This window comes from Polypterus senegalus, chromosome 12 (assembly GCF_016835505.1).
Source record: "Polypterus senegalus isolate Bchr_013 chromosome 12, ASM1683550v1, whole genome shotgun sequence".
Classification (NCBI taxonomy): domain Eukaryota; kingdom Metazoa; phylum Chordata; class Cladistia; order Polypteriformes; family Polypteridae; genus Polypterus; species Polypterus senegalus.
Window position 1 is genome coordinate 12673457 of NC_053165.1, and position 19515 is coordinate 12692971.

General features: G+C 41.5%; 1 protein-coding gene across 1 annotated transcript in view; it reads left to right on the plus strand.

Moving 5' to 3' along the window:
* dnah12 (dynein, axonemal, heavy chain 12) overlaps positions 1–19515 on the plus strand; it is a 192529-nt gene that overhangs the window by 81655 nt on the left and 91359 nt on the right. Inside the window, exons 34-41 of the mRNA XM_039771336.1 lie at positions 1019–1102; positions 1178–1366; positions 8641–8760; positions 12552–12740; positions 13883–14034; positions 14230–14368; positions 17425–17591; positions 18909–19164. Of these exons, the coding sequence (XP_039627270.1) occupies positions 1019–1102; positions 1178–1366; positions 8641–8760; positions 12552–12740; positions 13883–14034; positions 14230–14368; positions 17425–17591; positions 18909–19164 (1296 nt within the window). The remainder of the gene's footprint in view (positions 1–1018; positions 1103–1177; positions 1367–8640; positions 8761–12551; positions 12741–13882; positions 14035–14229; positions 14369–17424; positions 17592–18908; positions 19165–19515) is intronic.

Sequence of the window (19515 nt, forward strand, 5' to 3'; positions counted from 1 at the left end):
TTGCCGTAAAAATCCTAATCGACAACACATCTCTCTATTATATAAAAAAAATCCTGGTACGAGACTTTTTAGCCTGGGACAAGACGTGACTTTTTCAGAGAGATACTTTCAAGTCCCATAAGACGAGACTTTGTGCCAAGAGATTTAACCACGTTTTGCCAACGAGCTCGCCTCACTTGTGTATTAGCGGCTAAGCGACTCTCTTTCTTCGGAGGTTTCGCTTTGCCAATGAGCTCGCCTCACTTGTGTATTAGCGGCTAAGCGACTGTCTTTCTTCGGAGGTTTTGTTTAGCCGATGTGCTCTCCTTGTTTGTGTATTAGCGGCTAAGCGACTGTCTTTCTTCGGAGATTTCGCTTTGCCGATGTGCTCGCCACGCTTGTGTATTAGCAGCTAAGCAAGTGACTCTTTCTTCGGAGGTTTCGCTTTGCCGATGTGCTCGCCATGCTTGTGTATTAGCGGCTAAGCAAGTGACTCTTTCTTCGGAGGTTTCGTTTTGCTGGCATGCTTGCCTCACTTGTGTATTAGCAGCGGGAGGACAAGTAAAAGGGATACCGTTTTGCCGATGTTAGCGACTAAGTGACTTTGTTTTTCTCCTGAGGTTTCATTTTGCTGACGTGCTGGCCTCGCTTGAGTTATTAGCGGTTAAGCGAGTTTTCTATTTCCTCTGAGGCAGAGCCCTTACCCTGACTCCACCGCTCCCTTCTGGGCCAGACAGACACACACACACTTCCACACGTGGACATTTATATATAAGATTATGGCCTTACAGCTTTTCAAATTATTTCTATTTTTTGTTTCTGTTTTGGAACCCTGCTGTCTTAAAATTTCATAGTCTTAACCTCTCTTTGGTGTCTCATGAACTATTTGTCTCTCAGCCATCCTTGTCCACCCTCACTGCCTTATTATTATTTGTTCAATTTCAGTTTCTTCTCATGAATTCTCTGTGTATGATAATGTATTCCACAGGCAGAATGTTACTATTAGAATTGACAAGTTCTGTTTTTTATCCAAACGTAGCTGTGCCTCATGAGTGGGGAGATTATCCAAATGTCTCCTCAGATGAGTCTGATTTTTGAAGCGATGGACCTGTCCCAGGCCTCGGTATGTATTCAAATAAATTTATGTGGCTATCAGATGAGTGTTCTACTAAACTTTTATTTCTTTGGTCTTCTGCAGCCCGCAACAGTGAGCCGCTGTGGAATGATTTATATGGAGCCCTCTCAGCTGGGATGGATGCCTATCATTGAATCCTGGATGAACACTCTTCCTGAGTCTTTCCATCGTGAGGAGATCAGGACTCTGCTCCTTGGACTTTTTGAGTGGATGGTGCCTCCGTCACTTCGATTTCTCCGAAAGCAATGCAAGGTACCTGGAATCTGTCGCTTGCTTACAAAAAGGCAATCCATATCTTCAGGCCACTCGCGCCGTGAGTTCACAGCATTGGCCCTGGATAGACACAGCGGCACCAATTTCTGATTCGAGAGGGGCTTACGGTTAACGCCAAGGAGGTCAATGAATGATCTCCGACTAACACTAACATGTAGGTGTTTCACAAAATTAGTTTGCAGGTCTGCGTCTGCACTGAGCCAACTATCTCTGAGTATTGAGAGCTGCACGTAGGTGCTATGATTAAGTCACAGACTATGTCTTGTTGCACGTTCTCCAGAGGTCCGAAAGTCATACGTGTTTATTTAACGGGCAACGTGAAAACCGTCCAGGTCTGGGTATTTGCGCGAATGAGCATCCCCTCCATCTCTTCATACAGCCTTTAGAGAATGTTGTCATATATTAAATTATTAACCCCGTTTTATAATCTCAGCCCAGAAACTTTAGATTTTTCCTCAATGTTGTTTTACAAATGTTTAATGAATAGGAATAGAAAACCCTTGCAGCTCTTTTCTTGTCCAAAATTCCTTCTTATACTCTCATTTGAAGTTTTCCCAGAGTTTAAGAGGTAAGATGCTTATTCTTTATGGACCGAGCTTTGTCAGGAGTACCATTGGCCTTTCAAGGCAGTTAAAGGTCATCGGTTTATTATGGCGGTGTCAGGGAACTCGAAACCTACATATATATGGGTAGGTATATTGATGTGCATCATCAGTCTAGCTAGAGGTTATGTTGTAACATCTAATGGTAAAAAAGCCCTCGGAGAGCCCCTCCTGGAGCCTTCTAGCAGAAAGGCCTTGTGCTGAAGGCGCGTCATACAGACATTGTAAGACATTGTTCACCATAGCTGGCCGGCTTCTGTCTGCCACTTCATATAGCAGCGTTTCTCAACCTTTAAGTATTTGTGACCCGAGCTTTCATAACAGTTTTAACTGCGCCCCCCAAACGATTTTTTGAAAGGAGCCCACTAATACCAATTTGTTCTTTTTTAATTAATGATATATCATAGATGCATATTTTATTATACCTACTTAACTTTTGTCGACATTTATCTCACTCCATATTTATTTTTATAGTATCAGAATGTAGTTTAAGTTAAAACCCACAGTTTGAGAACCACTGGCCCATAGAGAGTGCAGGCCAGCAGCCAGAACTGAGCCAGCCTTCTTGTTCGGCGTCTTTAATATTTATTTCTTTAAAAGGTGTCTACAAACGCTCTAAAAATCATATGGAGCCCCATAAGTGTCAGTCAGAAATAAGTATATAAATGAAATCCTTACAAATGAATTACAAATCCGTTCAAACTAATTACGTAACTCATTCGAACAAATTATTAATTCGTTCAAATTGATTTTTTTTTCTTCTTATTTCAGTACCTATTTATTTTTCCTGGTATGCATGTGACGATGTGGGTTCTGGCTCCACGCTCCCATGGCTGTTTGGGAACCCTTGAACCCAACACCGTCGATAATGAAACCGAGAGAGCTAGTCAATGGAGGCAAACAAACAATTGAGCAAGGGGTGGTGCAAAAAGTGAATAGGGCTTTTATTTAAAATTGTCCATCAAAACAAAAAAGTGTTCCAATAAATAGTGCAGTTCATTCAATAAATAATCCAATAAAAGAACGTGGAGGTTACAATCAATAAATAGAAAAAACAATCCTTTAAAACGAGAGGTTCAAAATCTTCTTTAGGAAGCAGTCTTAAAACAACAAATAAGCTCGGTGCTTCTTTTAACATGTGACTCCCCTGCATCTCCCTGTCCAGGCTTCGCAACAGAGGAGTCACACTCTCTATGCAGCTGCCCTCCTACAACACACATTCGAGACTGGAGACCTCCCGATCCCTGGCTCCGGAATGGCACTCATCCCAGCCTCGGAGAACTTGGTTTCCACCAACGGCCAGGTCACCCACGTTGGGGATTCCAACCACCAAGTCTCCCGACTTCCGCTGCCTTTCCGCAGCCTCTCTGCGGCCAGTCGCCTTCCCTTGGTCACTCCTGCTACATAATCGCTCAGCGGGAGCGACATCCAACTCAAACACCTGGGTGTAGGCCCAACACCCAGCTTCCTTACAGCTGCCCTAGAGCGCTCGATCGCGCGCTCACCACACGCACGCACCGCGTGTCTGTCTCTCCTGCACCGCATGCTTCCTCGCTCCCTGTAACCTCCGTCCTCTTTTGCTTTCTTTCCTTTTTCTTTTCATCCCCCCCCACAACCGACTCGCGCTTTTTAAAATGACGAGGGCCACAGCAGCTGCAGCATTAGCCATGGGACAATCACGAATGTGGGCAGTTCCTCACCTGTGCACTCAGTGAGAAACGCCCACACCCTACGGATCGCCCCACGGCTCGCTATGGCCCAACGTCCCCTCGCTAAGCCGCGAGCACGGTGATCATTTATTTAAAATGAAATGGCCTTTGCTCAATGAGCTGTGGACCCATAACACCACAATGCAGTTTAGTTGTAGGGGTCACCAACTCCTGGTCCTGGTGGGCTGCAGCAGCTGTAGGTTTTCATTCTAACTCTTTTCTTAATGAGTGACCTGTTTTTGCTGCTAATTAACTGCTTTTGAATTTATTTTATTTGACTTACTCTTGACCCCTTAATTGTTTCTTGTTCCTTAATTAGCTGCCAAACAGTAATGAGATAGAAAATGAGCCAAAGAGTGGCACGGTGGCTCAGTGGGTAGCGCTGCTCCCTCGCAGTAAGGAGACCTGTGGTTTGCTTCCTGGGTCTTCCCTGCGTGGAGTTTGCATGTTCTCCCCGTGTCTGCGTGGGTTTCCTCCCACAGTCCAAAGACATGCAGGTTAGGTGCATTGGTGATTCTAAATTGTCTCTAGTGTGTGCTTGGTGTGTGTGCCCTGCCCAGGGTTTGTTTCCTTCCTTGTGCTCTGTGTTGGCTGGGATTGGCTCCAGCAGACCCCCATGATCCTGTAGTTAGGATATAGCAGGTTGGATAATGGATGAAAACTAATAGTTTTTCTATTGCTATCAATAACTTGCCGGTCTCTGTTTCCCCATGTGTGAAAAGTTTGGGTGTCATTCTTGACAGTACTCTGTCTTTTAATTCACACATCAATAATGTCACTCGGTCTGCTTATTTCCAGTTGCGTAACATCAATCGTCTCCGTTCCTTTCTTACGCCACAGGCCACTGCCATTCTTGTTCACAGCCTTGTTACTTCTCGGCTTGATTATTGTAATTCACTTCTTTTTGGTCTTTCTCAAAAATCAATTCATAAGCTTCAACGTGTTCAGAACTCTGCTGCCCGTATCATCACCAGGACCCCTTCTATTCACCACATCACCCCTGTTCTCCAGCAGCTCCATTGGCTTCCGGTCAAATATCGCATTAATTTTAAAATACTTCTGTATACTTTTAAGGCTATTCATCATCTCTCTCCTCCATATCTCTCTGATTTGGTACCGATCATCATCCCATCTCGGTGTCTCAGATCCTCTTCTTCTCTTTCTCTCTCTGTCCCTGTCCCCCGTCTTGCCACTATGGGGAGCAGGGCTTTCAGTTGCTCTGCTCCTCGACTTTGGAATTCCCTACCTCCTGAAATAAGAAACATCACCTCTTTCTCTCTTTTAAGTCTAGATTAAAAACTCACCTATTCAAAATAGCTTATCCCACATAACTTTCTCCATTTTCCTATCTTGGAACTGTTTTATGTTTTTGTGATCTTGTAAATTACCTGCTCTTTTGCCTGCTTTTTATTTTCTTACTTTTATTATTATTTTTTACTGTGTACAGTGTCCTTGAGTGTTTTGAAAGGCGCTTTCAAATAAAATGTATTATTATTATTATTATGAATGGATGAGCCAAAACATCTGGGGCCTCATGTATAAACGGTGCGTACGCACAGAAATGTTGCGTAAGAACTTTTCCACGTTCAAATCGCGATGTATAAAACCTACACTTGGCGTAAAGCCACGCACTTTTCCACGGTACCTCATGCCTTGTGTACGCAAGTTCTCCGCTCGGTTTTGCAAACTGGCGGCACCCAGCGTCAAAGCAATGCTACTGTTCTTGTGTGATTACTCATTATTTTCATGACGCGGCTTTATAAATACACAGAAACTAACCGCATATTGTTTATTAGTGTAATGCATCTGATTGTAATTAACTCGTAACAATATAATGGTCCAGGGAACAGCCATAGTATTCCAAATACCATAACTGCTCTCACTTCTTCTTCTTCTTCTTCTTCTTCTTTCAGCTCCTCCCGTTAGGAGTTGCCACAGCGGATCATCTTTTTCCATATTACTCTCACTGCACGACTCGGAGTATTTATATCACTGTATCTGAGTGTGAATCACAGCAGCAGCTGATCGGAAAGAGAATTATCGGTATACAGCTTTAAGGACACGCTGTCTCAGCCACTGCAAAACGTTTTAAAGCCTTTCCTGTACGGACCTCGCGGTTCAGAAACAGTTTAATCCCAAGAACTTTAAATGCACTCAATCAATTGCTCCTTGTAGAACGGTTTGTACTTATAAGTACAATCACCCCACTGTAAACTTGCACTACAGTTATAATATCTCACAACCTGGGCCACTTTATAAAGCGCGTATTTACATATGATGACGATATCATTTTTAAGGTGAAATGCAGCAAAATATGTTTGTTAAATTATACACATAAAACTTTAACTTCATTTAAATAATCTATATTCTTCACTGGGAGTGTCGTGAAGGATAGAATAATTAAACATGTACTACGAAGATATTTCAATGTTCTTTAAACGTTTTGAAGAATCGGCGCTAAGCTTACAGATGGCTTAACTTCTATTACAGAGCTGATTGTGTGGCGATCGGTTACTTGGGGAAAGAAAAGCAAGGACTCTTGGGGCGGCACGCCAATATATATTGAATATAAAACAGAAAGAGAAAATAACAACACAGCTAAAAACGCAGCGACAAATTTCGACAAAAGATAAATGCTTGTCATGAGCACGAGGCTCATGAAACACATGTTTAATAATGTGCTTTAGCTCCTATCATCATGAAAATGACATCACGTATACATCTCAGTATTTTAGTTATTCAGAGAGCTGTAATATCACAAATGTAATGGACTCTGTGTCCAGTTGGAGGAAGAGAGCCAGTTTAAGAAGCAAGTAGTGATTCACACACATAGATCACATACGAGTAGAAGATCAAATACAAAACAAAGCATTTAACGTGCTACTTTAATTACGATGTAATTTTGAGAAACTGGTTAATTAAACGATTTTAAGATGAAGTTTATAATGTTCTACTAAATGACAAAATAAACTACGTGATTAAAGTGGAAAATTCGAGATTAAAGTTGACATTTCGTGCTTTTTCCCCACCGTGTGCCTTTTTTCTCTGTACCCTAATAAACTTTCATATGACACTCAGACAGTGGGCTTACAACTCTTCTTTTCACGGCAACTTTGATATGTGACTTCTTTTTATTTCCGGCACTGTGCGATTTTGTGAATGTGAGCTTTCAAGTTTCTCCAACACTGTCAATGTCACTCGATCAACTTCATTTTGTTGATTATACCACGGTTTATTTGAACAAATAGTATGTTTTTCCTTTGCCTCCACTTGGTATTCGCTGAAATTCTTATATTTTTCCCCGTGCTTTTCCCATTGTCTTTTCACAGAAGGCTGCGCTTAAGGGCGATTTATGTTGATTTGCATATTCAAATAGGCGTAATTCTGGGAGGATTTGGGGCGTTACAAAATGCGCGTGCACGAGCGTTAGTTTTCACGCTGATCGGTATTTATGTAACGAAAGAACGTGGAAGTTGGAGTACGCACAGATTCCTGCATCTGGATTTTTCTGTGCGTAAGCAAATTTCGGCTTTTGTGCTTACGCCATGTTATAGTGCGAGTTCTACGCACGGCGTTATACATGAGGCCCCTGGTGTCCATCATATAATATCCGAAAATAAAGAAAGGTGAAGGTCTCAGGAATGCTAATCTGCTCAGGTCCACAAAACATCTTACCAGAGCTCTTAGAAAAGAGAAAATCAGCAATTTCTGAAATGTCTGCTATTGCACCACAAGAGCAGCAACAAGCCATGGAATTTAGAAACGGGTTTAATTAATGACAAGAATCTGAGCCTAATTAAGTAATTGGTTGGAGTTTGAGGCCCTGACTGAGTTGGTCTTCTCTTGGCTCACTCACTTCACATTTCATTTCTGTTTGGGGACCACTTAAGGAAAGAAATGAAGTAATTCAGAGGAAGAAATCTTAAAAAAACAAGTCAATTTAAAGGAATACAAAAGAAGTTAATTAGCAGCAAAAACAGGTCACTCATTAAGAAAAGGGTTAGAATAAAAACCTGCAGCCACTGTGGCCCACCAGGACCAGATTTGGAGACCCCTGCTCTACATGACTGTTTCATATTGCAGTTTACTAAAAGCACATATTTGAGAAAGCCTCAAAAGTGCAATGAATATTTCAGTGTATTTTGGCCAAGCTTTAAATAATCTTCTCTAGTGGAACGATGAAGAAATTCAGAGGAACAAATCTTAAAAAAGCAATTCAATTAAAATGAATTCACAAGAAGTTAATTAGCAGCAGAAACATGGCACCCATTTAAAAAAAAAGGGGGTCAGAATGAAAACCTGCAGCCACGGTGGTCCTCCAGGACCCAGCAATGGCAAGCCCTGGTTTAGTGAACTGGGACCAGTCACGTTTTGCCAGCCGATTAGTTTCAGTCCATTCTGTGCTGTTCAGTGGAGTTCCCGACTAGATTTTAAACTTGCCTTTCCTTCTATTAACATTTCCACCACTGACTGACTCCAGAATATCATGTTCTTGGAAAAAAATTCCATAAGTCCTTTCTCGTAACTTCTCGTATGTTTGAAATTCATTTTAGGACTCCCCAAAAGAACCATTCGACTGTGGTGGTCTTCCAACTAGTTACTCTTCTGGTTCATTGCTTTTAACGCACACCTGAAATTCACTGAAATGTACGCCAGGAAAACCGTACGGGGCTCCATAATAAGAACTGGACTGCAAAAGGGAAATATATTAATAATAATCCGAATGAATTAAAACAGAATGGATTTCTGTAGTACTGAAATAAGATTCAGGGAAAATGTAAAAATAATTCATTTAAATGAGTTATGCGATTTGTTCAAACTGTTTTTTTTTTTTTTCTTAACACCCAACAATAAAATTGTGCAAATGTTTCTTTTTGTAAAAAACTATTTGAATTGAATACCATATTCCTGTGTGACAGTTTCATATTTTAATCTATTTCAGGAACTCGTTCCGACAACCAACAGCAACACTGTGGTGTCACTGACGCGGCTTTTCGAGATGCTGATTGCAGACTTAGTGAGAGAAGACCCAGAAAACAAAAACCTACGCTTCTGGACAATGGTAATTTTAGAAACGCCTGGAACTTTTTATTTTATTATTATTTCTCATAATATGAAAAAAAAAATTTGAACAAACCGGGTTCACCTATCTATGATCTGAAGAGAGACCCTGACCGTTTCCTTCAATGCCAATCAAGTCCTCGGCTCTCCTGTTCCTTTCTGGAACTAAACCTGTGTGTTCCGACTTCTTAATTATTTGAGCTGTTGAGCTTAGTCTGTCTGAGCAGCAGAAGACCACCTCCGCTGAATGAAAATGTTCTTAAAAACGACATGTTGTCTAGGATTGTCTAGAGGTTCATTGGTACTGTGAACGTAAGCCATTCAGAGTCACCTCTGACTGCAGCGCTGCTCTTAAACGCCATGCTTTCTGATGGTAGCCAACTGCTGGACGCCTCGCTTTAAGCGGCTCTGTTCAGCCCGTCATTGTTTTTGTCATCCACTATGTGTCTCCACTTTGTAGCTGGCAGTAATTTAAGAAAAAACAGCCATAAAAAAAAATGACTGCAGTCCGACATGTGGAAATTTCTCAGTACAGCACTAAACTTTTCTTATCTGCTTAGGAAGTCGAAAAACATCTTCTACAATGGATTCAGAAAATCTACAGAACCCTTCACTTTCTGCTGACTTTACTGAGCTGTATGTTTAATTTGAAATGGATAATTTTTTTTCCATATTTGCCCATCAATCTACACTCAATAACTCAAGATGACAACGTTGAAATGTTTTCATAAAGGTTTACAAATTTATTAGAAACTTGCCACGCAAGACAGAGAAGGTTAGGAGCAGGCGCTGATACACCCACCACATGACAAAGCACCTCAGCAACCCAGATTAGGACTCAAGTGCAGCCATGCAGTGAGTGACACCTCAGCACCTCGCTAGTGGGAACAGTGGGAGGTTTTGTTTATGGTGGCTGGAGTGCCAGTCCTGCCACCAGACCCCCAGGTTTTCCTTTCAGGTTGGAGGGCCTACTTGCAGGGTTAAAATGCAGATTAGCATCTTACCTAGGACAAAGCAATTGCAGGTTAAGGGCCTTGCTCATGGGCCCAACGGATTGGAGTCACTTCTGCCATTTATACAATTTGAGGCCCCTACTTGCAGGTCCCTAACCTCAGAGCCGCCACTCCGCCCCAGAACACGGCTGACAGGATAATTTAAAAATCTTTGCTGTCTCTTGCCCTGTGTGCACTTTCAGCTGTGTTTCCTCTGCATTTGTCTTTTTGTGTTACCGGCAGTTCCTCACTCGAGTACATTCTCATAAAGCCTGCTTCTCAGACTCTGTCATTATTTTCGAAATGGCGTTCTCACATCCTGTCCGGTTTTTTTATACAGTGGAACCTTGGGTCATGACCATAATTCGTTCCAAAACTCTGGTCGCAACCCGATTTGGTCGTGACCAGAACTAATTTCCCCCATAGGATTGTATGTAAATATAATTAATCCATTCCGGACCATACGAACTGTATGTAAATATTTTTTTTTAAAGATTTTTAAGCACAAAATAGTTAATTACACCATAGAATGTACAGTGTAATAGTAAATTAAATGTAAAAACATTGAATAACACAGAAAACTAACACTGCAGGAGTTCACGCTACAGCCTTACGAACCGCTCGCTGTAAACACTTTTTTTTAATGAGTTTAAAGCGCAGGGAAAATAATGAAAATTTGAAACATCCTTAATTTATACAAAAACTAACCATAAACAACCAAGAAAACTAACCTTGTATGAGTCGAGTTCTGGCATGAAGGAATTGAGCAGGAAGCTGTGTAGAGAGGAAGATAACAGTTTTGAGGTAAAGTCCCTCTGCGCGATGCTTGTCTGACCGAGAACAATTTACTGAACACGTGCGGAACTCATTGGCGCATACAAAACTGGAAGGGAAACGAAATCCAGCACAAAGAGTTCACAGCGAATGTACAGGGAGAGACTGAACACGTGCGGAAATCATTGGCGCATATGAACTGGAAGGGAAACGAAATCGAGCCCAAAGAGTTCACAGCGAATGCACAAGGAGAGACTGAACACGTGCGGAAAATCATTGGCGCTACAAACTGGAAGGGAAACGAAATCGAGCATAAAGAGTTTACAGCGAATGTACAGGGGGAGACTGAACACGTGCGGAAATAACTGGCGCGTACGAACTGGAAGGGAAACTGGCTTGTTCATCACCCAAGTGTGTGGTCGTGAACAGATGCAAATGTTGGTGAACTTTTTGGTTGTAACCTGATTTGTACATGTTCAGAGACGTTCGTGACCCGAGGTTCCACTGTACTTGCTGGCTCTGAAGGCGAGTGAGTCTCACACTCGCTCTCCCTTTTTTGTCGTGTCACCGAAGCCAAACTGTGGGCCTGCTTGTCAGTGGCAGGGACAGGGAGAATGGTCAGAACTGAGGGAAGGATGAATGCACCCAGAAGTGTCAGCCACTGCATAGCAGCAGGGATTTTGAAGAACAATACGTATTAAACTAAAGCTCTTTAGTTTAATGAAAGTGTGCAACAACATAGCCAAAACTATTTAGGGTGTTCCAGACTTTAGGATCCAACTTATCATCTTGTATGAGAGTTGTTCAAAATGTTTCCGCACTTTTCATTGGAAGAGGTGAAGGTGGGAGGAGTAGTAACTGGGTGTGTCTGAGAGTGTCATGTGACCAGTTTTGTCTGGCAAGCCGGCTGCCATTCAGTTTACTATAAGAGTTGTCACCCTGTGGTGAAGAGGGCTCCCAAACTTATAAAGAGGAACAGCGTTCTGTCATCTGCTTTTTGTGGGCAGAAGGTGTGCTGGGAGCACAAATTCATCTCCGCATATGTGCTCAGTATGGGGATAAAGTTCTCTCTCGTAGAGTCGTCTATGAGTGCATTGAAATGTTCCAAAATGGCCGTACTGTGTGACGGATGCAGAGCGCTCTGGACATCCAGCTACAGCCACGACCACAAGGGATGAAGAAGGAACCCTGGAACTGATTCGCATCAGTGGCTACGCGCTCAACCAAAAACATTTTTCGCTGATGGCATTCAAAAGTTGGTACCACGCTGGGAAAATGGAATCGCAAAGGAAGGTGACTATATAGAAAAGTGATGTCATTTGTTTTTGAAATTCTTAATAAATAGAAGTTAAAGAAAGTGTGGAAACTTTTTGAACGTCCATCGTATTTTGTTTTTTGCCATTTGACATTGGTATCTTGTATTTAAACTAAGCCCATCTTAACCACAAAGAAACCTGTAATTAAACCTCATTACTTTCTATTTCTGAATACATTCTGTCTTTTCTATATTAAAAATCTATGAAGGTAAAAGTATGAAATCAATCAGAGGTTCTACTGCTGTGTGCTGACATACCAGTTCTGTCAAATGGGGACACTCGGACCACCACCTGCAGGCTTAACACACACATTTACATTTATTTTCTTGGCAGACGCTTTTATCCGAAAGTCAACATCCATCCTAAAATCTCGAAGAGTTAAGGGTGCACATTATATAGGAATTTCTTTTCTTGCCTGAAAATTTTGAGGCTAAATCAGCCTGCGCATTATACACAAGTGCGTATTATGTATGAGATTTTACGGTACTCTGCCTGTCTAGTTACTCCTGATAATGACCTGACATTTTCTGATTTCTGGGTTGCTTTTAGTTCTCGTCACTGAGGAGCGATGACCTGAGCTCTCCTTTCCAAGTCTGTTTCTTTGTTGTTCTAACGAACATTCCGAGAGCTAAGAAAAAAATTTGTTTTTGTTTTTTTTTTGTCAGACCGGAATCTTACAGCCCCCCCCCTCTCTTCTCTTTCTCCTTTAGTCAGCTTTTGCATTCTCATTAGTTTGGTCCATTGGAGGGAGCTGTGACACCGACAGCAGAATAAAGTTTGATGCCTTTTTGAGGGACCTTGTTGCTGGAAAAAACGAAGAATCGCCTCTCCCTGCCCCTGTCGGTAGATGGGAATGTCCATTTGAGGAGAAAGGGCTGGTCTATGACTACAGCTATGAGGTAAGGAGTGCTGCTGCACTTTTAAAAGAAATTGGCGTTGACTCACTCCAGGTGAGTTTGGGGCCGGGGGGCCGAAGGGTACTGATGATGCCATGCCGAAGTTTGTGGTCGACCTTTAGGCAGCATTTTAGTCCTCTAAGTTTAAATATATAATGATTTAAAAGACAGTCTACAAATACTGCCCACTGTCGCTCTTCTTGGATGTGAGCAAAAAGTATTTACTGTATATTTTTATAAATTAAATGTGAAGTATATTATTTTATAAAATATACATTATGTTAATATGCTATAATTCTTCCTCTTTATTGTGATTGTATATATTTGTAATCAGGGTAGCACGGTGGTACAGTGGTATAGGGGTCCAGGGTTTGTGTCCTGGGACCTCACTGTGTGGACTTTGCATGTTCTTCCCGTGTCTGCGTGGGTTTATTTCAGGTGCTCTGGTTTCCTCCTACAGTCCAAAGTCCAGGTTACCTGGTATTGACGGCACTAAATTGGCCCGTGTGTGTGCTTAGGGTGTGTGTGAGTGTGTTAACAAGCAGCCTGTCCTGGGTTTGTTCCTGCCTTACATCCTATGCTAGCTGGGATAGACTCCGGCACCCTCCACTACCCTGTTCAGGACTAAGCAGGTTAAAAAATCCCTGACTGATACTTGTGATCATTATTGGGACAGAGCTGGAGGTGGCAGGGTTAACGATGTTAAGATTTGCATTGGGTGTGACGAGGATGGACAGGATTAGAAATGAGGACATTAGAGGGTCAGCTCAAGTTGGACGGTTGGGAGACAAAGTCAGAGAGGCGAGATTGTGTTGGTTTGGACATGTGCAGAGGAGAGATGAGGGGTATATTGGGAGAAGGGTACTAAGAATAGAGCTGGTAGGCAAGAGGAGAAGAGGAAGGCCTAAGAGAAGGTTTATGGATGTGGTGAGAGAGGACATGACGGTGATGGGTGTGACAGAACAAGATGACGAGGACAGGAAGATATGGAAGAAGATGATCCGCAGTGGTAACCCCCAACGGGAGCAGCTGAAAGAAAAAAATTAGGACACATGTTAAAAATTAGCCCTCTAAGCACAATATATGTTTAGTTTTAACCAGATGTACCAAATGCACTTAATGTATCAAGAATATCTCTTTTTTAGTTCAGAGGTAGGGGACGCTGGCTACACTGGAATGAATCCATTAAGAACATAACTCTGGGTGATAAGAATACTAAGGTCCAGGATATAATCGTCCCCACCATGGACACAATCCGCTACACCTATTTGATGGATCTTTGCATTCAATATGGAAAGTAAGAGACATGTTTTAATTTTCCAACTTCAAAATCTTTCTTGTTTCATGGCGATTTTGCATCTTGTCACAGATTAAAGGGGACACTGACAGCCATTTCACTTTCTTATTTTAGTGCAGATCATACTAAACGCACTAAACGCTCAGACATGCCTGTCTCATTTCATCTTTTCGCATGTGCTTTTTTTCTTTGCAGCCCTCTTTTATTTGTTGGTCCCACTGGCACTGGTAAGTCCGTCTATGTGAAAGACAAGCTGATGAATAATCTGGACAAAGACAAGTACCTGCCCTTCTTCATTAACTTCTCTGCTCGCACCAGTGCCAACCAAATTCAGGTAATTCTGCTTCTTCTAAAGGCTTGACATGGTCACCCTTCTCACCACCACACCCTTCCTCAACACTTTGGGTGTTACTTCTGCAAAATCATTTTAATAAAATAATATAGGCTGGGATCATCTGTTCATGCTCAGTTTGAATTTCTTCATAATCAAAATTACATTTTTTTATAATTGTATAATTATTATGACATATAATAATAATAATTTAATGAATAATTAATAACAATCATAATAAATAATATTAATTAATAATATAATTATTATTATAATCGCTCTATTATATTAAAAAATCCTTTGACACGACAAGACTTTTTGGAAGAGAGATTTTTTTCAAGTCCCGTGAGAAGACTTTTATTTTTGTCTTGGGATTTTTTCAAGTCACACTCCTCCTCTCAAACATTTTCAAACAAGACCACGGTCCTCTCACCTCTCATTCATGTGAATGCGACAACAAAGGAGATTTTGATATGCCATTCATATTAAAACGTTAACAGTTGCCCGTTAGAATAGCTTTTGCAAAGACAATTAACAAATCTCAGAGCCAAACATTTGAAAAAGTCGTTTAATTTAATAGAGAGAAAGAAACGAAATTCAATCACGGGCAGTTATACGTTGTGTTGATGCATATGTAACAATTCCCATGGAAATAAAAATCTGTTTAAATTGTACATCCGCATCACCATACGCAAGCGGCAGAACCGCAAAGAGGCTAGCAGGTAACACCCGCACGGGTTGGCAAGCGAAGTGAGCAGGGGGCAAGGCCTCCTAGTTTCATAATAATTTCATTATTTTATAAATGTATAAATTTTATAATTTTATATCATTTTTGAACATTTAAAATGAACATTTGAAAAAATAGTAATTTAATAAACCACCAAAAAAAGTAACATTGCAACAATGCACGCTATGAACCGATCGCTGTAAACAGAAGTGAAGTGGAGGTTAAAATCCAATAGAAAAAAGTCTTCATTAAATACAACGAGGTTTAAACAATGCTTGTATCTGTCTCTTTCAAAGCAAGCCCGGTGCATTCTTTAACTGCCTTCTTGGCCTTATGCGTCCAGCCGTCTCTCTCTCTCTCGCGTGTGTGTGTGTCTGTGTGTCTCTCTCGCGCTTGTCTCTCTCTCTCTCTCGTGCGTGTGTGTGTATGTATGTGTGTTTCTCTTGTGCGCGTGTGTGTCTGTGTGTCTCTCTCATACGCGCGTGTGTCTGTGTGTCTCTCTCTTGTGCGCGCGTGTGTCTGTGTGTCTCTCTCTCCCGCGCGTGTCTGTGTGTCTCTCTCTCGCACACATGTCTGTGTGTGTCTCTCTCGCTCGCTGCACAGGGAGAGACTGAACACGTACAGAAATCATCGGCGCGCACAAACCGAAAAGGAAACTGGCTTGTTCGTATAGCGAGTGTGTGGTCGTGAACAGATGCAAAAGTTTGGCAAACTTTTTGGTCGTAAACCGATTTGTACGTGTTCCGAGACGTTCGTGAACTGACGTTCTACTGTGTTTCCAGTTTTTCTTCAAATTTAATCAGCTGAAATACAATGAATGATCTAAAATGGTGAAAAGGTAAGCAGTAAACCGTCAAAGGTATAACTTTAAAGTTTAGGTTAGCAAAAATTGAGATAAAAGGAAATGTCAGAATATTACAAATGGGCCTTCTTCAGGGAACAACAAATAGGTTACAACCTACAGATGTTCTGCAGCAATTCAAGTAAATGAAGCCTTGCAAGTTGAAGCAAACAATTTTCACAGGTGTCCCAGCTTGTGTTGATTACTTAAAACCCCTCTGTGTGTCTTACAGCAGAGTCAGAACAGACTGTGTTACTACACCCTGTAAAGTGCTACTTGGACAAAGCTTCAGTGGCAATGGCAAGAAAACAGCAGTTGCCAAACAAAATGAGACAGAGCATTAACACCCTTAGATGTGTAGGCCTTTGAATGAGAGAAAACAAAAATCAAAGTGTCAGTGAGTCCAGTGGTGTCCTACACAATCCAAAGGCAACTGGAAACTGGAAGAAACTCTGATAGGAGGAGATCTGGCAGAGCCAAAGTCACAAGCCAATCGGAAGACGACTTTTTGAGATTCACCAGCTCACATGATGGGCACCTCACAGCACAACAGCTTTAAACACAGCTTAACAGTGCAGGTCGACAAAAGTAAGCGTCACTTTCTGCCGTTAAGAGGAGACTTTGTGCTGCAGGTGCGACAGGACGAGTGGCAATAAGAAAGTCATTTCTTAAAGGACAAATAAATAGGGCCTGGAAATAGCAGCTGTGGAATACTGGAGAATGGAAGAAAGTCTTATGGAGCGATGAATCCAAATTTGAAATCCTCGGTTCGTCACACAGGGTGTTTGTATGCCGTCAAGTTGGTGACAGGATGGTTCCTCAGTGTGTGACACCAACTGTGAAATATGGAGGAGGAACTGTGATGGTCTGGGGTTCTTGTGCTGGAGGCAGAGTTGGTGACTGGCACAGAGTTTGGCCACAGTTTGGATGTTATATCAGCAAAAGGCATCTACTTTGATGAATCAAAGATTTGAATAACATTTTGTACACTTAATGATTCCTTGACTTATGTTTTTATTTGCCATTGTTTATTTGTTCTATACTTTGATTGATTTCATGAAACATTAAGACATTAAACTGCATGCATTTCCATAAAAACCGTAAAAACTCAGATGTTCTAAAACTTCTAATCAATAGTGTATTTGTCATTTAGTGACATAACTATTTTTGTATACATAAACTTAAAATCTGTTAAGCATTGATGTGATGTTAGTGACTTATTACTAAAGTTACAAAATGTTGCTTTTTCAGTTACTTAATAGGGTGTGCCCTACATGAGGCACAGTATGTAACAAAAATAACATTTGTTCGGTCACTGGTGGTATTTATGGTCAGTTTTGTGCTCCGTGCTTATCAAGGAGGTCCACATGCAGCCACTCAGTGTACATTAGAACCAGAAAGTCCAGTTTAGCAAAGTCCTATAAGTTTAAAATTCAATATATGACGTTTGCAGTACCATTGTTAAAACTCCATTCTGCTTTGTCCCCTCAGAATATTGTCATATCCAGGCTGGATAAGAGACGCAAAGGTGTATTTGGACCCCCAATGGGGAAGAAGTGCATCGTCTTCGTGGATGACATGAGCATGCCAGCCTTGGAGACTTACGGTGCCCAGCCTCCGATTGAGCTGCTCAGGCAGTTCTTTGATCATGGACACTGGTAAGTGCATTTGTCTTCTTGTATGATATATATTTGATTTAATTTTACAGTGTATACACAGTATTAGACTGGTATAGTTGCACAGTGCATATCCATGACTCCAAAGAAATAACTTAAATTCCCATCCCAGCCACTGTATTTTGGTTGGGTGTGCATGCTACAGGGTCACAACTCGCCACTGGCAGCTCACGGTGTCCAGAGATGGCCTCTGTGCGGCTGACTGAAGGAATTCTTCATTTAGCTTAAACTGCAAGGAGCTTGTGTCTGAACCAGAGGCTACCACGACGCAGAGCTTGAAATTGAGATGCTCCATGATGTGAGTCTAGATGGTGACACAGTGCAGCAAAAGTAGGGTCTGACATAGAGAGAGATCAGATGATGTCACTGAGAAGCATGCCGCTTACAGTGGTCCGAGATAGCCTCTGTGCGACTGACTGAAGGAGCTCTCCATTTAGCTCAAACTGCAAGGAGCACGTGTCTGAACCAGATGCTTATGGTTTGTGGCTCACTAATAGAGGTTACCACAGCACAGAGCTTCAAATTGATCACTGCTTAGAAGGTTTAACACTCTAATGTTCTGAGGGATGGAGATACCTGAAGGAGCTTGGTAGCCTAGTAGCCCTGCATAATAATAACTCAAAAGACAGCTGCAAATGGCTCACCAATGTCGCCAATTTCTCTGGCAGCAGTTCACAGTTGGAGCTCTGTCCTCTGGGAAAGTCAGTTTTACATCTGATGCCACATTCTGGGAACGAACCGGCTTTGTAGTCTAGAGACTGGGTGGGGGCGGGGTTTCTCAGGTGGTGGGGCGGGGTCAGTCATTCCTCCTGGGTGCTTTTCTTTGGCTGCAGAGGAGGAAGATAAGGTTAGAGTCCGCGCCCCCTCTTGTTTTTGAGTGGTATTGCTTACCTCGTCAGAGGCATGAAGATGGTTCCCAGACATGCATGCATGACACGTGATGCGTATCGGGACAAGCAGTTATAGAAAACAAAGGAATTTTTCACATTGACATTTAAAAATTTGTCTGGCAAAAAAAAAAAAAAAATAGAATCATTTACGTTATTTTCCATCAATTATTTTTCTGTTTAATTTATTCAAACAGATTCTTTTCAGTTTCATCATAAAATGAATGTCTGCTGTAACTTTGCCTGAGAATGAATAAGCTGTACAGCAGTCACATATTCATCTTGTGTTCCTTCACAATATCTACAGAAAAATGTATTTTATTTCTGTTTGCCACTCTGTCTAGGTCTTCACTTTCTCCCTGAGAATTTCTGTCTCCAACTCGTTTTCTAATTTTCCCCTTGAATACTGTAGGTATGACCTGAAGGACACCAACAAGATCTCGCTAGTCGACTTGCAGCTTCTTTCTGCCATGGGTCCACCAGGAGGAGGCAGAAACGCGGTGACGTCCAGATTTCTCCGGCACTTTATCATCTGCAGTATTAATGCATTTAGTGATGAAACCATGACCCGAATCTTCTCGAACATTATGGGGTTTTACTTGAGGAACTATGAATTTCCACCTGATTACTTTAATATTGGGAATCAGATAGTCACGGCTACAATGGATGTAAGTTTTTTGTTGTTTATCCGTCCAAAACTTTGCTACAATTGTTTAAAAAATTTTGATTTACATTATTTTATTATCAAATGATGATGAAAAAATCATGTCATGCAGTCATTTTTGCATTATGCTCTGCAGTCCATTGATGGCCTTTTCATCTGTGGATTCCTCTTTCCAACTGGGTGACTTCACTTGGACTTGAAGGTGATGATTCAAGGTGTTGGTGCTCATTCTTCATCTGATTAATATCTCAACTTTGACTGCTGCTTTATCCCTTCAAACTTACATGATGGTTTATTGATTTTCCTGTACTATCCAATTTTAATTCTGTTATGTCTTTCTAGTTAAATCTAAACG